Source organism: Oncorhynchus masou, chromosome 2 (genome assembly GCF_036934945.1).
Source record: "Oncorhynchus masou masou isolate Uvic2021 chromosome 2, UVic_Omas_1.1, whole genome shotgun sequence".
In the NCBI taxonomy this organism is placed as follows: Eukaryota; Metazoa; Chordata; class Actinopteri; order Salmoniformes; family Salmonidae; genus Oncorhynchus; species Oncorhynchus masou.
In genome coordinates, this window is record NC_088213.1 from 45,826,227 (window position 1) to 45,843,437 (window position 17,211).

Sequence of the window (17,211 nt, forward strand, 5' to 3'; positions counted from 1 at the left end):
AGGTCTCTCTATGAGCTTGCCATACTGTATTTGGACATGTAGTAAATATTGATAACTGAGTGCATATGAGTCAAATTGCAAATGGTTTTATCATTGAAATGTGATACAAAACGAGGCAACGGTGTACTTTAGGACCATGCGGATGCTTCCGAGCTGTCGGGTAGGCTGATTGGAGTGTTTATCCGACTGGATTAAAAAAAAAAAATAAGAATAATAATAAGAATTATGTCCTCTCCACTTCTAAAACCAAAGTAGCGCCCCTGCATATAATGCTTTCAGTCAATCCTATTTTGCGTGTGTAAACTTTGGAAATGTAATGGCTGTTGATTCCTTATTCTGCTGTATGTTGATGGCGGGCAAGGTGAGGCGCTTTTTAATTACAACACATTATTGTACTTGCGTGTGCGATCATACACACCTTGCCAAAAGCAGGTAGTCTTACAACCACATAATTGAAAGAAATCTGTTGTTCGATGCCGATGAAATACAATGCGTGTTTGTGTGTACGTTTGGTGTTTGGTGTGTATGTGTGTGTGTTAACCACTGTATCGCTCTAATTAGATAATGGAGATAAAAGACTATTCAGAGGGATGTGACTGCCTTATTTCCATCCCTATTTGTTCTTCTCTTCTTCGCTCCAGCAAAACGCCCCATCCGCATTTCCACCAATTAATTTATGCTAATCGCTCTCTGTACGGTGGGGTGGGGGAGGGGGGGGGGGTCGGGGAAGCGTCTCTAAACTGTGTTCCTGGACACAAGGTCATCCGTGAATAGGCTTTGAAAGGAAGATTGGACCTGACTGACCATGATGTGGTAACCTCACAAATAGACGGGCAGAAGACAAACAAATTCACACATGCATGGGAGCGAACACAGGTACACAAACATGTGTTCAGACACACACACACACACACACACACACACACACACACACACACACACACACACACACACACACACACACACACACACACACACACACAATGGGGAAGGAGGCAAAACAGGGAAACAAGGAAGTTGACCTAAAATTGGGATTTGCCCTGGGACGCCGACACTACAGCATCAAAGGGAAGAGGGGGGCCAAAAGAAGGAGGAGGAGGATAAGATGCTTTTGATGTGCATGGAAGCAGCCGAGGGTGTAGAGAAGACTCCCTCCCTCCATCTCCTCTCTATCTCCTCTCTCCCTCAGTTCAGTCTGGGCCTGATCACATTGGCCTAGTTTACCACAGTATGAAAATAAGGGCTTTATTGTGTGAATTCATTATCAGATAGCCAGGCAGTCAAGTGAACTTCTGGTAAAAGTTTCCCGAAGAATTCTAACGGCAGGAGGTTCGATTCTTTGGGAATGAATTTTATGCAGACAAGAAGGGAGCTTAGTTTTTATTGAAGTTTACTAGACTACCCTCTCAAAGGCTTATAGACTTAAACATGGTGAGAATGTGAATGGGAAAACCCCTCTGAAACTCAACTGTGGCAAAGAGAGACAGACAAAAGTGACAAATACCTTTCTTCTTTGGTGAAGTTAGCGTTTGTGATATCCAAGCTTTTACTGAAAACAGACTTACTACAGACAGACAGAAAGAAAGTAAAGAGACAGACAGAAAGACAGTCACATAAAGGGACTGATTCGAAGCATTCCCTAAAAAGTACAGAATATTGTATAGGTCACGAGTTGGCAACCTCACGTTAGTTGTGTATGCAATACAGAGCTGGCTATTGCTCACAATGACCAATGCACAGGAAGTAATATTAGTCTTGAAAGGAAAAGTTTCACAGAGGAAGAACAATTTTTGATCACGGCATGACAATGAAAACATGAGCAAAGATTCACAGGTGACATGAATATATTAATCAGTAAGTAAAAAGAGGTGAAACAAAGGGCTCAGACACTTTGAACGGTCATGTTAATATGGGGGTATGCTCATTAAAAAAAAGAAAGAGTAAGCCTCTGTCCTCGTTGGAAGACTCACCCGCTCAGAAAGTTGTAAACTTTTCTGTCAGTGTCAGACTGTCATAACACGCCAAGCAGTTAATAATTCAGTGAGTGAGGAGAGGGATTCTACTGGAAGTACACACACAGCAGATTGAACTCATAGAAAGAGATATCCAACAGGGAATCCATAATATGTAGGCACCCGACTGCTACGTGGGTCAATCCGGCGTGCGTGTTTGTGTACGTGTTTGTATGGTGTGTATGTGTGCGTTTGTGGTGTGTGTGTGTGTGTGTGTGGCCATGCATGCACATGTCTGTTTGTTAAAGAGATTCCCCGGTCATTTTGTATAGTTTTTAGCCAGTGAGAGTGGCACTCACAAGCTAGAAGTGGCCCTCAAAATTGCATACTACGTCACATATGTGCTGATGTGTGCACCACGTAATTGCTCTCTCCCTCTCTGCTGTGTCCACTGAGCCGTTGGGCCTGCCTCATTAGACAACGCTGGGCAGGCCTCTTGCTAGCTGCCACTCAAATGTGAGAGGCTAAAGCTCAATGTAGGGAGAATGGCACGGCACAGCTTCAAGATAAACAGTCACTTTCAAACTAGGGATTTCATGGCCAATTGAGGTAAGACGGTAATTCTACTCATAGCTTATGCATGTATGAACTAGCCCAAAGCGGGAGGTATCTGAGACTGCCCAGGGTGTGTGTGTGTGTTCATGTGAGCATTAGTGTGTATGTGTGTTTATGTGTTTATGTGTGTTTATGTGTGGGTGTGATTACACTGATATGTGTTGCAAGTACTTGTGCATGTGCGTATGTGTGTCAATATGATACGTGTGAGTGAGTCCCATGTACTGTATGTGTGTGTACATCACACCATACCTCTGTCCATGTGTGGCCATGTCGATGGCTCGTCGTACGGGTACAGGAGAGCCCCCCTCTGTGACACTCAGCACCTCCATAGACTTCCTCTCCGGCCTCCTCTTCCCATGGCGGTTCAACATGGGGGAGTCCACGCGCTTCCTGGGCGGGTCAGCTGAACAGGGGTCAGGGGTCAAATGTTAGGGGTCAGGGGAGAAGCAAGTGAAGCAAGAAAGAGAACTAGTTAGCAACAAACCAACTACACGTGTGACAGAACATCTTATCTGAGTTATGGTATAGCTACTGCAGGTTTTTATTCAAACAAGGCATAGAAGGTTTGGACTAGTCTACTTCTCCGATTGTGTAGGGATGATTTGGACAAGCCTACCTATCTCACTGCGCGGGGGGAGGTTCTGGTCCTCCTGACTGGGGTACCTCTCCTTCCGGTCCAGCAGCAGGAAGTAGATCATCTTCTCCTGGTTATCACTGGAGAGACAAGACAGTAAAGTCATCCTGTCAGAGGTCCTTGAAGCAACTCAGAGTGGATGACTTCGCTGACACTTCCATTTCTCCCTCCATATCTCTCCATCCCTTTCTCCTTCCCTCTTGTCAGAGAGCAGGTCTTTCATCAGTTTGCTCTCATCTCTGACACACCCCAGTGAGGGCATTATCTCCCTCCCTCCCTCCACAGAGAGCAAGTCTTTGGTGTGTTTTGTCCCTGAAGCAGCACAGAGTGCACTTCTTTAACCCTTCCATCTTCTTTAACCATTCCAGTCCTCCCTCCTTCGCCCTCTTTACCCTTTCCCTCCCTCCCATCCCTCTTTACTCACTCGTCAGAGAGCAGGTCTTTGGTGAGTTTGCCCTTGTCTCTGAAGCAACCCAGAGAGTGCATGCTCTCCAGGACGTCCGGGTCTATCTCTTCAGTGCTCAGGGTTCTGATGGCCACCTTCCTAGGGACAGGCTGCTCCGGCTCAGGCTCGTTCTTCCCAGCTCTGACAGATAGGAAGAATGACAGGAATGACTGACAGATGTTCTTTTTTTATATATAAATATTTTTTTCACCAGGGAAGACATATTGAGACCTAGGTATTGTACAATGGCATCCAAAGGTTTAATAACCTTTTATGACTAGGGGGCAGTATTTTCATTTTTGGAAAAAAAACGTTCCCATAGTAAACGGGATATTTTGTCAGGACAAGATGCTAGAATATGCATATAATTGACAGTTTGGATAGAAAACACTCTAAAGTTTCCAAAACTGTAAAAATATTGTCTGTGAGTATAACAGAACTGATGTTGCAGGCGAAAGCCTGAGAAAAATCCAATCCGGAAGTGCCTCATGTTTTGAAAGCGCTGCGTTCCAATGCATCCCTATTGAGCAGTGAATGGGCTATCAACCAGATTACTCTTTCTCCGTATTCCCGAAGGTGTCTACAGCATTGTGACGTAGTTTTACGCATTTATGTTGAAGAATACCCGTAGGCGGCAACATTGCGCAAGTGGTCACCTGATGGCTCCCAGAGTGACTCTCGCGTAAAATACAGAGGTAGCCATTACTCCAATCGGTCCTACTGAAAAACGAATTGTCCCCGATGGATATATTATCAAATAGATATTTGAAAAATACCTTGAGGATTGATTATAAACAACGTTTGCCATGTTTCTGTCGATATTATGGAGCTAATTTGGAATTTTCGCCGTTTTCGTGACTGCAATTTCCAGACGATTTCTCAGCCAAACGTGAAGAACAAACGGAGCTATTTTGCCTACAAAAATAATATTTTTGGAAAAAAGGAACATTTGCGATCTAACTGGGAGTCTCGTGAGTGAAAACATCCGAAGCTCATCAAAGGTAAACAATTTAGGGTGATTAACAAAAGGCTAAGCTGTGTCTCAATATATTTAATTTGTGATTTTCATGAATAATATTTTCTAGGAATATTTCTGTCCGTTGCGTTATTCTAATTAGTGTCAGTCGATGATTCCACTCCCGCATGCAGGATGGGGAGTCACTAGAGGGTGAGTAGTAGCAGCTGCACTAATAACATCACCATAATCAAGAACAGATAAAAGGTTGACTAACAAAAATCTACACGCAACATGTAAAGTGTTGGTCCCATGTTTCAAGAACTGAAATAAAAGATCCCAGACATTTTTCATACACACGAAAAGCTTATTTCTCTAAAATCTTTTGAACAAATTTGCTTACATCCCTGTTAGTTATCATTTCTCCTTTGTCAAGATAATTCATCCACCTTACAGGTGTGGCCTATCAAGAAGCTGATTAAACAGCATGATCATGCCACAGATCCACTTTTTGCCGGGGAAGATAAAAGGCCACTCTAAAATGTGCAGTTTTGTCACACAACACAATGCCACAGATGTCTCAAGTCTTGAGGGAGTGTGCAATTGGCATGCTGACTGCAGGACTGTCCACCAGAGCTCTTGCCAGAGAATTGAATGTTCATATCTCTACCATAACATATCTCCAACATCGTTTTAGAGAATTTGGCAGTACGTCCAACCATCCTCACAACCACCGACCATGTGTAACCATGCCAACCCAGGACCCCCACATCTGGCTTCTTCACCTGCGGGATCATCTGAGACCAGCAACCCGGACAGCTGATAAAATTGTGGATTTGCACAACTGCAGAATTTCTGGTATGGCCAGGCATAAGCTACGGACAATGAACGCAATTGCATTTTATCGATGGCAATTTTAATGCACAGATATACTGTGATGAGATCCTGAGGCCCATTGTCGTGCCATTCATCCGCCGCCATCATCTCATGTTTCAGTGCACGTACCCATGTTGCAAGGATCTGTACACAGTTCTTGGAAGCTGAAAATGTAACCAGTTCTTCCATGGCCTGCACACTCACCAGACATGTCACTCATTGATTATGTTTGGGATGCTCTGAATCGACGTGTACGACAGCATGGACCAGTTCCCACCAATATCCAGTAACTTCGCACAGCCATTGAAGAGGAGTGGGACAACATTCCACAGGCCACAATCAATATCCTGATCCACTCCAAGATGATTGCGCCGCATAAGGCAAATAGTGGTGACACCAGATACTGACTGGTTTTCTGATCTACACCCATATCGTTTTTTAAGGTATCTGTGACCAAAATAGGCATATCTGTATTCCCAGTCATGGGAAATCCATAGGTTATTGCCTAATGATTTTTATTTTTAATTTTCTGATTTCCTTTATATGAACTGTAACTCAGTAAAATCTTTGAAATTGTTGCATGATGCATTTATATTTTTGTTCAACGTATCTTCGTCATGTATGGTGGATTAACTTTCTTAACGGGTAAAGTAGTTTCACAATTCTGATAGCTTTGTAGTGTGTTTTTGTCATTGCTAACATTGTAAAATTGAAAATCTCCCGTTGTTAGTGTTCTACTCCACTGTATTGCCTATCGAGATGAGCTGGTTAAGAAACTACAATTTAAAGTTGTCCTTTTCTACAGAGACAGACAGTGCCTTTAGTAGCAATGATGAACTGACATGATGTAGCAATGAGCAATGAGCAATGAGCAATGTAGCAATTTCTGAAAGGAGGTATCCTCTACAGGATCGGTGTGTCCCCCGCGGGACGGTTGAGCAAACATAGGCTAATGTGATTAGCATGAGGTTGTAAGTGACAAGAACATTTCCCAGAACATAGACATATCTGATATTGGCAGAAAGCTTAAATTCTTGTTAATCTAACTGCACTGTCCAATTTACAGTAGCTATCACAGTGAAATAATACAATGTTATTGTTTTACACAATTATGAACTTGAAAATGTATTCGTAAACCAATTAGGCACATTTGGGCAGTCTTGATACAACATTTTGAATCAGTCTAAACCGTTGCACATACACTACTGACATCTAGTGGCCAAAATCTAAATGGTGCCTGGGCTGGAATAATACATTATAGCCTTTCTCTTGCATTGTACCGAGATGATGGTACAAAAAAAACAACAACAAAAAAATTATGTGTCTTTGTATTATCTTTTACCAGATCTGATGTGTTATATTCGCTTACATTAATTCAACATTTCCACAAACTTCAATGTGTTTCCTTTCAAATGGTAGCAAGAATATGCATATCCTTGCTTCAGGTCCTGAGCTACAGGCAGTTAGATTTGTTAGAAAATTGAAAAAAAAAGGGGCAGATCCTTAAGCCTGCATTGTTAAGGCCAAGCCATTTAGGAGGAGAAGAGAGTTCCTTTAAAACTAAGACCATGATGGTATTTTATGTTCAGGTGGTGTGTAGGGCAACTACTAGAACATCTCACATCTGTCCTAATGGACCTACATTCTCTTACTATAAAGGCTGTGAAAGGTTTTACTTCAGATTACATTAATTACCATTCACTAATTTAACCTATGTAAGTGCAATACTTTTATCTACTGACCCTTTGTTTGAATATTTGCTACATCTTGTCAATTTAATTTAATTTCACAGGTAAAAGTGCATATATCCATTATATGCACAAAACAGCCAGCATGTACACACACACACACACACACAAACACACACACACCCACATAGAAAGGAGCTCTACTCACATGTACCAGTTGTGCTTCTGGATCTGCTCTAACTGCAGAGACACACAGGAAGAGGAAAAAACATTGTGTTAATGACACAGCATGTGGAACAGGTGCTGCGAAAGACAGACAGACAGACAGACAGACAGACAGACAGACAGACAAGTGAACACAGAAACATGCCTTATCCGTTCTTACTGTATGCATTATAACACACTTAAGGCTTCTAGCAACAACCCCATCTTTATCTACTGTAGTGACAAAAAATATAAAACACTATATGTACAAAAGTATCTGGACAGTATTTCAGCCACACCCATTGCTGACAGGTGTATAAAATAGAGCACACTGCCATGCAATCGCCAAAGACAAACATTGGCAGTAGAATGACCTTACTGAAGAGCTCAGTGACTTTCAACATGGCACCGTCAATGGAGGCCACCTTTCCAACAAGTCATTGTCAACATTATGCCCTACTAGAGCTGCCCCGGTCAACTATAAGTGCTGTTATTGTAAAGTGGAAATGTCTAGGAGCAACAACAGCTCATCCGCAAGGTGATAGGCCACACAAGCTCACAGAATGGGACAGCCGAGTGCTGAAGCGCATAGCGCGTAAAAATATTCTGTCCTCGATTGCAAGTTCCAAACTGCCTCTGGAAGCAACGTCTGCATAAGAACTGTTCATCTGGAGCTTCATGAAATGGGTTTCCATGGCCGAGCAGCCGCACACAAGCCTACGATCCCCATGAACAATGCCAAGCGTTGGTTGGGGTGGTATACAGCTCAAACTGGACTCTGGAGAAGTGGAAATGCTTTCTCTGGAGTGATAAATCACGCTTCACCATCTGGCAGTCCGACAAACAAATCTGGGTTTGGGGGATGCCAGGGGAAGGTTACCTGCCCAAATGTGCCAACTGTAAAGTTTGGTGGAGGAGGAATAATGGTCTGGGGCTAGGTCCCTTAGTTCCAGTGAAGGAAATTCTTAACGCTACAGCATACAATTATATTCCAGATGATTCTGTGCTTCCAACTTTGTGCCAACAGTTTGGGGAAGGCCCTTTCCTGTTTCAGCATGAAAACGCCCTTGTGCACAAAGCGAAGTCCATACAGAAATGGTTTGTCGAGATTGGTGTGGAAGAACTTGACTGGCCTGCACAGAGCCCTAACCTCAACCCCATCGAAAACCTTTGGGAGGAATTGGAACGGCGACAGCATGACAGGCCTAATCGCCCGACATCAGTGCCCAACCTCACTAATACTCTTGTCGCCGAATGGAAGCAAGTCCCCGCAGCAATGTTGCAACATCTAGTGGAAAGCCTTCCAAGAAGAGTGGAGGCTGCGGTAGCAGAAAAGGGGGGACCAACTCCATATTAATGCCCATGATTTTGGAATGAGATGTTTGACATGCAAGGGGTCCACGTACTTCTGGTCATGTAGTGTATATTAATTTCTATTTCTATGGGGCTTCCAATTCAATACATAAACAAAAAACATTATTATAGCATTAATATTAATAGAATTTTTGAGTAGATTAAGCAGATAGAAAACCAGCTTAGTGAGGGACACTTAAAACATTGGGCAACTGGGAAATAACCATCTCCTTGACAGAAAACTCCAACGTGAGTGAGAGTAATCTAGTTAACTGTTGGAGGTGTAATGAACACGGTGGGAGACGGAGAGCTGGTTTCAAGCACAGGGCACAGCATGGGTTTTGTTTTTCAAAAAGGACCACAGGAGAAGGCAAGTCCAGGGGCAGGCAGAAGGTGATACACGGGTTGTCCAAAAAGGCAACAGTACAGGCAGGGAAAAGGCTATTAACGTCGTCCGGGAGATCATGCAATAGGTTGATAACAGGAATTCCGATAGGCTAAAGTACAGGCAGGGAATAGGCAAATGGCGTCGTTAGTGAGGCAGGCCAAAACTATCATACACGGGAGGATGACATTACAGGAAACCCAACGCTCCGAATAGACATGTGTCACAAAACAAACAACACCTCACAATGATGGGGTGCAAAGAACTGAACCATATAGTGTGTGATAATGACATACAGGTGTGTGAACAGGTGATCAGAATTCAGGTGATTGGGATCTGGAGAGTGAGCTGCGTTCAGGGGATCTACGTGTTTGAAAGTGTGAGCTGGAAGCAGACGTTACAGCAGGAAGTCACTCTGTAGCTGTGGGAGGGTTTGAAGTGCTGACTGTCTGTGTCTCAGATGGCTGAACAAAACAGCCAATGGGATTGCTGTCTAGAGCAGAGGTGGGCAAACTTCTTGGCTCGAGGGCCACATCGGGATTTTGAAATTCGCCGGAGGGACGCATTTTTTTGGGGGGACCAATTGCTTGTTCAAAACTACTTGCAGGGGACTTCCGAGTGGGGCCGCGGTCTAAGGCATTGTATCGCAGTGCTTGAGGCGTCACTACAGACTCGGGTTTGATCCCAGGCTGTGTCACAGCTGGCCGTGACTGGGAGACCCATGAGGCGGCGCACAATTGGCCCAGCGTCGTCTGGGTTAGGAGAGAGTTTGGCAGGCCGAAATGTCCTTGTCCCATCACGCTCTAGCAACTCCTGTGGTGTGCCGCGTCGCATGCATGCTGACACGGTTGCCAGGTGTACGTACAGTGTTTCCTCTAACCCAGCCTTCCGGGTTAAGTGGGCATTGTGCCAAGAAGCAGTGCGGCTTGGCTGGGTCGTGCTCTTGACCTTCGCCTCTCCTGAGTCCGTACGGGAGTTGCAGCGACGGGACAAAACTATAACTACCAGGATTCCACGAAATTGGGAAGAAAAAAGTGTAAAATATATATATATATATTTTTTTTCTTATATCCGGGGCGCGGGCCATACTTTGCCTGCCCCTTAGTCTAGAACCAGAGTGGAGGTTTCCCGGATCTGATTAAGCCTACTCCTGAACAAAATAATATGCTAACTGTAGAAACGCCATTAAAAGTGATGTTCAGTCAAGGAATAGTCTTAATCTGAGCATGAGAAACTGTCCCAGAGTGTCTTTAGTCAAAATCAGGGGAAGTTGGCTTTACTAGTACTGTGAGTGAGAGGTTTACACTGTGGCAGTCGATATTTTGTGGTAATAAAGTGAGATGGAATTGTTTGTTACATATCTGCTAGTCCCTTTTGAAGTTTCCCTTGTATTGATTGAGAACCAATTTACATTTCACCTGAAAGTGAACAAATGTAGTATTAAGTGCATCTTTAAGCTGACACATGGATGTTGTGAACATAGACCTGATCCTAGGCCTGATCTTAGTGGTAGATTTGGTGGGACAAACCCACCTCTTAGGGGTGTAAACTGATCAGATACTAAGGGAATTGTCTACCTGAAATAAGGGGGTTATGAACATACATCTGATCCTAGAGCTGATCTTAGAGGAATGTACCGTGAGTCTCTTAGTGGCATCCACCTCGATCATGCCCCGAAGAAGGTTCTGACAGTCTGGGGGGATGAAGTGGGGCATGTGGAAAACACCCAACTTCACCTTCTCCAGCAGGTTTCTCAGGTTGTCATCGTCAAATGGCAGGGCACCCTGGAATGATAAGATTCTATTCATAAATCCAGCCAGCCAAATGGATACACTGCATTCAAATCATCATGGATAACACAAAAACAGTTCATACATTTATTTCCTCTGTGGTCCTCTGAACAACTCATAGAAGAGCATTAATACCAGAATGATGCTCAAGTTCCACTACAGATATTCTTAGGGTTGGTCTACAGGACCCACTTAAAGCCTAATCCTGGACGAAAAAGAATGTTCAACGGAGATTTCCATTTCCCAATTGAAAGTGTTTCCTTGTCCAAGACTAGGCTTAATATGTGTCTGGGAAACACGCCATATGTGATGTCACTCAGTAAGTCGGAATCTAGAGTCATGCCATAGTAGAAAACTTAGACTGCCAGGTGAGACTGTACTGCATGCATCTGACACAACTGTAACGATGTGCGCTGAGAGTCGGGAAGCAAGTTCAGGGTAGTGAGTATTTAAATAAATAAATAAATACATCATCCAAAACAAGAAACACAAAAAACGCACAGACATGAAATTGAAACAATGAAGCCTGGGGAAGGAACCAAAAAGAGTGACATATATAGGGCAGATAATCAAGGAGGTGATGGAGTCCGGATGAGTGTCATTATGCGCTTACGCGTGTAACGATGGTGACAAGTGTGCCCCATAACGAGCAGCCTGGTGACCTAGAGGTTGGAGAGGGAGCACACGTGACAGTACCTCCTCCCCGACGCGCGCTTTTGCCCGCAGGACGACGACCAAGATGACGATCCCAGGGATCAGGACGGACGGTCACCTCTGCAAAGGCGCAGAAACCTGACGAATGGCAGCCTGTCGAGCCAGCTGAGGCACGGCAGCCTGTCGAACCAGCTGAGGCATGGCAGCCTGTCGAGCCAGCTGCCAGCTGAGGAATGGAAACGCGTCGAGCCAGCAAAGGCAGGGGAACACGTCGAACCCGCCGAGGCATGGGAATCCGACATACTGGCCGAGGACTCCCAGGTACTACGGTTCTGACTCCCGGACCCGACCCTCCAACACAAAAAAAACTCCCTTTGGTGAGGCGTTATTCTGTAAAAATGTGCACTGAGTCAGGAAGCAAGTTCAGGGAGTGAGTGTTTTAATAAATAAATAAAAACATAATACAAATCAAGAAACACAAAAAACGCACAGACATGAAACTGAAACAATGACGCCTGGTGGAGGAACCAAAATGAGCGACATATATTCAGCAAAAAAAGAAACATCCCTTTTTCAGGACCCTGTCTTTCAAAGATAATTTGTAAAAATCCAAATAACTTCACAGATCTTCAGTGTAAAGAGTTTAAACACTGTTTCCCATGCTTGTTCAGTGAACCATAAACAATTAATGAACATGCACCTGTGGAATGGTCGTTAAGACACTAACAGCATACAGACGGTAGACAATTAAGGTCACAGTTATGAAAACATAGGACACTAAAGGGGCCTTTCTACTGAAAAACACCAAAAGAAAGATGCCCAGGGTCCCTGCTCATCTGCGTGAACGTGCCTTTGGCATGCTGCAAGGAGGAATCAGGGCTGCAGATGTGGCCAGGGCAATAAATTGCAATGTCCGTACTGTGAGACACCTAAGACAGCACTACAGGGAGACAGGGGGGACAGCTGATCGTCCTCGCAGTGGCAGACCACGTGTAACAACACCTGCACAGGATCGATACATCCAAAAATCACATCTGCGGGACAAGTACACAGGATGGCAACAACAACTGCCCAAGTTACACCAGGAACACACAATCCCTCCAACAGTGCTCAGACTGTCCGCAATAGGCTGATAGAAGCTGGACTGAGGCCTTGTAGGCCTTGTAGGTCCTCACCAGATATCACCGGCAACAATGTCGCCTATGGGCAAAACCCACCATTGCTGGACCAGACAGGACTGTCAAAAAGTGCTCTTCACTGACAAGTCGCGGTTTTGTCTCACCAGGGGTGATGGTCGGATTCGCGTTTATCGTCGAAGGAATGAGAATTACACCGAGGCCTGTACTCTGGAGCGGGATCGATTTGGAGCTGAAGGGTCCGTCATGGTCTGGGGTGGTGTCACTGCATCATCGGACTGAGTTTGTCGTCATTGCAGGCAATCTCAGCGCTGTGCGTTACAGAGAAGACATCCTCCCCCCTCACATGGTACCCTTCCTGCAGGCTCATCCAAACATCACCCTCCAGCATGACAATGCCACCATCCATACTGCTCGTTCTGTGTGTGATTTCCTGCAAGACAGGAATGTCAGTGTTCTGCCATTGCCAGCGAAGAGCCCGGATCTTAATCCCATTTAGCATGTCTGGGACCTGTTGGATCGGAGGAGGGATAGGGCCATTCCCCCCAGAAATGTCCGGGAACTTGCAGGTGCCTTGATGAAAGACTGGGGTAACATCTCACAGCAAGAAGTAGAAAATTGGGTGAATTCGATGAGGAGGAGTTGCACTGCAGTACTTAATGCAGCTGGTGGCCACACCAGATACTGACTGTTACTTTTGATTTTGACCCCCTCCTTTTGTTCAGGGACACATTATTCAATTTCTGTTAGTGACATGTCTGTGGAACTTGTTCAGTTTACGTCTCAGTTGTTGAATCTTGTTATGTACATACAAATATTTACATGTGAAGTTTGCTGAAAATAAACGCAGCTGACAGTGAGATGACGTTTATTTTTTTGCTGAGGGCAGGTAAATCAAGGAGGATATGGAGTCCAGGTGAGTGTCATTTTGCAATGTCCGTAACGATGGTGATAGGTGTGCGCCATAACAAGCGCCTGGTGACCTAGAGGCCGAAGAGGGCGCACACGTGACAACAACAAGATTATTGTTGTTAGCCAAGGGACTACAGTGAATAACTCTACTCATGGCAGTCAATGTAGGTCTATCTGGCAAAGTCACAATTCTTGTTTTTTGATGTTAGCCAAAGCATAGCCCTAATCTAGCCAGCCTTCTTCAAAATCTCTACTATGACTGGGTTTCAAGAGACAATAGCCAAAGTAATACATGAGCATTACTCATGACAATCAGTGAAGGTCTATCTGACATTTGAAACAGGCAGAGCATTCATACTTCTACGGATGGAAGTAGTTTATGATAGCATTACTGATAGGGTCTCTTCCCATCTCAACATGCCTTCATCGGGGAGATAGAATAGATGTCCATATTGACACAACATTGAGAAACACACACACAGCCTATAATTTCCTTTGTTCTCAGCTCCCCACTTTGTCACTCTCTAATCAGAGTGGTGTGTGAATGCTGGTGACACAAACTCTGATTAATGAGCATATGTGTGTCAGTACAAAGCTGACAGTCAAGCCAGCCCAGGAAACCCCTGCTCCAATCAGAAACATGATGAATCAACCAATCATATGGGGATGAAAGGATGCTGATTTAAGTTTCAGTCCTGATCCAATAATCTAATGTCCTCTTTCACTTAAATTCTATACAGACAAGAACTGGAATCACAGGCCATTGGCAAGAAGTTTGTTTTACCACATTTATTAAGTTATGGTCTCCAAACCTTGTCCTGTCCCTTACCTCGAATTCCTTCCCAGGGAATTTAAAAGTCACTATAGACCAAAGCCAGTCAGTCACTGAGGTGCAGCTTCCCATGAAGACTTATTGTGTCACAGGCAAATACGTCCACTGTGTGACTTTACCTCACATCAAACCACAACAATAACTCAACATATGCCTGAGGGACTCACAGATTAATTTATCGCACTTCTTCCTATGTATTCTCTCTATTCTCATTCCGCTTTAAAAGCTACGTAAGCCCACAAAAATGTATCAACTTGCTAGCATGTATTTGTCATTTTTGTTGTTGTTTGTTTATTGCTGCGGGTCAGAAGGAGAGAAGGAAGATGAGCGTTAAGGTCCATTGCAGGATGCCGGCATGTGTCAAGGTCATGGTCAGGGCAGCTGTCAATCACTCACCACTAAAAGTGCAAAGAGGATGACTCCACAGCTCCACACGTCTGCTTTCCTCCCGTCGTACTTCTCCCCCTGAGAAAGAGAGAAACAGAGAGAGAGAGAGGGGGTGAGGAAGGGTGAGGGAGAGTGAGACAGAGACAGAGAGATAACGATAGACAAAAATAGAGAGTAATCAATAATGCATTTTGTTATGGAGGGGAGATACAGATTCCACATGATTTTTATGAACTGAAAACCTCAGATGAACCTTTAAATAACTCACTTGGGTGAGTTAGTGCTTACAGTGCCTTCAGAAAGTATTAATAACCCTTGACATATTCCAAATTTTGTTACAGCCTTGATCAAAATGTATTAAAAAATATTTTTTCTCACACATCTACATGTAATAACCCATAAAGACAAACTGACAACAACTTTTTGTAAATGTATTGAAAATTAAATACAAAAATATATCACACCCCTGAGTCAATACTTTGTAGAAGCACCCTTGTTAACGATTTCAGCTGTGAGTCTTTCTGGGTAAGTCTCTAAGAGCTTTGCACAGCTGGATTGTACAATAGTTGCACACTGGATTGTACAATAGTTATTCTTAAAGAAATGATTCAAGCTCTGTCAAATTATTTGATGGTCATTGCTAGACAGCCATTTTCAAGTCTTTTCAAAGACTGTCAAGCTGATTTAAGTCAAAATTGCAGCTGGGCCACTCAGGAACATTCAATGTCGTCTTGGTAAGCAACTCCAGTGTAGATTTGGGCTTATGTTTAAGATTATTGTGTCATATTGTCTGCTGAAAAGCAGACTGAACCAGGGTTTCCTCTAGGATTTTGGCTGTGCTTAGCTCTATTCTGTTTCTTTGTATCCTAAAAAAACTCCATGTCCTTGCAGATGACAAGCATACCCATAACATGATGCAGCCACCACCATGCTTGAAAATATGAAGAGTGGTACTCAGTGATGTGTTGGATTTGCCCCAAACATAATGCTTTGTATTAAGGACATAACAGGTTTTTTTTAAATACTGTTTGGCTGTTTTACTTTAGTGCCTTATTGTAAATAGGATGAATGTTTTGGAATATTTGTATTCTGTACAAACGTCCTTCTTTTCACTCTGTCAATTAGGTCAGTATTGTGGAGTAACTACAATGTAGTTGATTCATCCTTAGTTTTCTCCTATCACAGCCATTAAACTCTAACTAATTTAAAGTCACCATTGGCATGGTGAAATCCCCGAACGGTTTCCTTCCACTCTGGCAAATGAATTAGGAAGGACGCCTGTATCTTTGAAGTGACTAGGTGTATTGATACACCATCAGCGTAATTAATAATTTCACCATGCTCAAAGGGATATTCAATGTATGCTTCTTTTTTTATTCAATAGGTGCCCTTCTTTGTGAGGCATTGGAAAACCTCCCTGGTCTTTGTGGTTGAATCTGTGTTAGAAATTCCCTGCTCAACTGAGGGACCTTACAGATAAATGTGGAAAAAGTCATGGAGTGTGAATACTTTCTGAAGGCACTGTAAGTAACCAACTGCATGACAGATGGCACACAGCACAGTTTTTGTTTCAAGTTTCAAGTTTTATTAGTTGTATGTATGGGTAAGACAAGTGGTGCGGTCTATGTATATCTGTAAACAACAGCTATTGCATGAAATCTAAGAAAGTCTCAAGGTGTTGCTCACCTGAGGTAGAGTGTCTCATGATAAGCTGTAGACCACTGTTTACCAAGAGAGTTTTCTTCTATATTCTTCGTAGCTGTCTATCTACCACCACACACCGATGCTGGCACTAAGACTGCACTCAATGAGCTGTATACTGCCATAAGCAAACAGGAAAATGCTCATTCAGAGGCGGTGCTCCTAGTGGCCGGGGATTTTAATGTAGGGAAACTTAAATCAGTTGTACCTAATTTCTACCAGCATGTTAAATGTGCAACCAGAGGGAAAAAAACTCGAGACCACCTTTACTCCACACACAGAGACACATACAAAACTCTCCCTCGCCCTCTATTTGGCAAATCTGACCATAATTCTATCCTCCTGATTCCTGCTTTCAAGCAAAAACTAAAGCAGGAAGGACCAGTGACACGGTCAATACAAAAGTGGTCAGATGAAGCAGATGCTAAGCTACAGGACTGTTTTGCTATCACAGACTGGAACATGTTCCGGGATTCTTCCGATGCCATTGAGGTGTAAACCACATCAGTCACTGGCTTCATCAATAAGTGCATTGATGACGTCGTCCCTACAGTCACTGTACGTAAAGACCCCAACCAGAAGCCATGGATTACAGACAACATCTGCACTGAACTAAAGGGTAGAGCTGCCGCTTTCAAGGAGTGGGACTCTAACTCGGAAGCTTATAAGAAATCCCGCTATGCCCTCCG

The 17,211-nt window shown here is 43.7% G+C and overlaps 1 protein-coding gene across 3 annotated transcripts in view; it reads right to left on the reverse strand.

Moving 5' to 3' along the window:
* The window catches only part of LOC135506000 (serine/threonine-protein kinase BRSK2), a 169,138-nt gene that overhangs the window by 25,676 nt on the left and 126,251 nt on the right, over nucleotides 1-17,211 (reverse strand). For all 3 annotated transcript variants that reach the window (XM_064925335.1, XM_064925343.1, XM_064925329.1), the window contains exons 7-12: nucleotides 14,831-14,899; nucleotides 10,748-10,894; nucleotides 7,377-7,408; nucleotides 3,629-3,790; nucleotides 3,187-3,284; nucleotides 2,820-2,973 (exon numbers count right to left, since the gene is read on the reverse strand). In XM_064925335.1, the coding sequence (XP_064781407.1) occupies nucleotides 2,820-2,973; nucleotides 3,187-3,284; nucleotides 3,629-3,790; nucleotides 7,377-7,408; nucleotides 10,748-10,894; nucleotides 14,831-14,899 (662 nt within the window). The remainder of the gene's footprint in view (nucleotides 1-2,819; nucleotides 2,974-3,186; nucleotides 3,285-3,628; nucleotides 3,791-7,376; nucleotides 7,409-10,747; nucleotides 10,895-14,830; nucleotides 14,900-17,211) is intronic.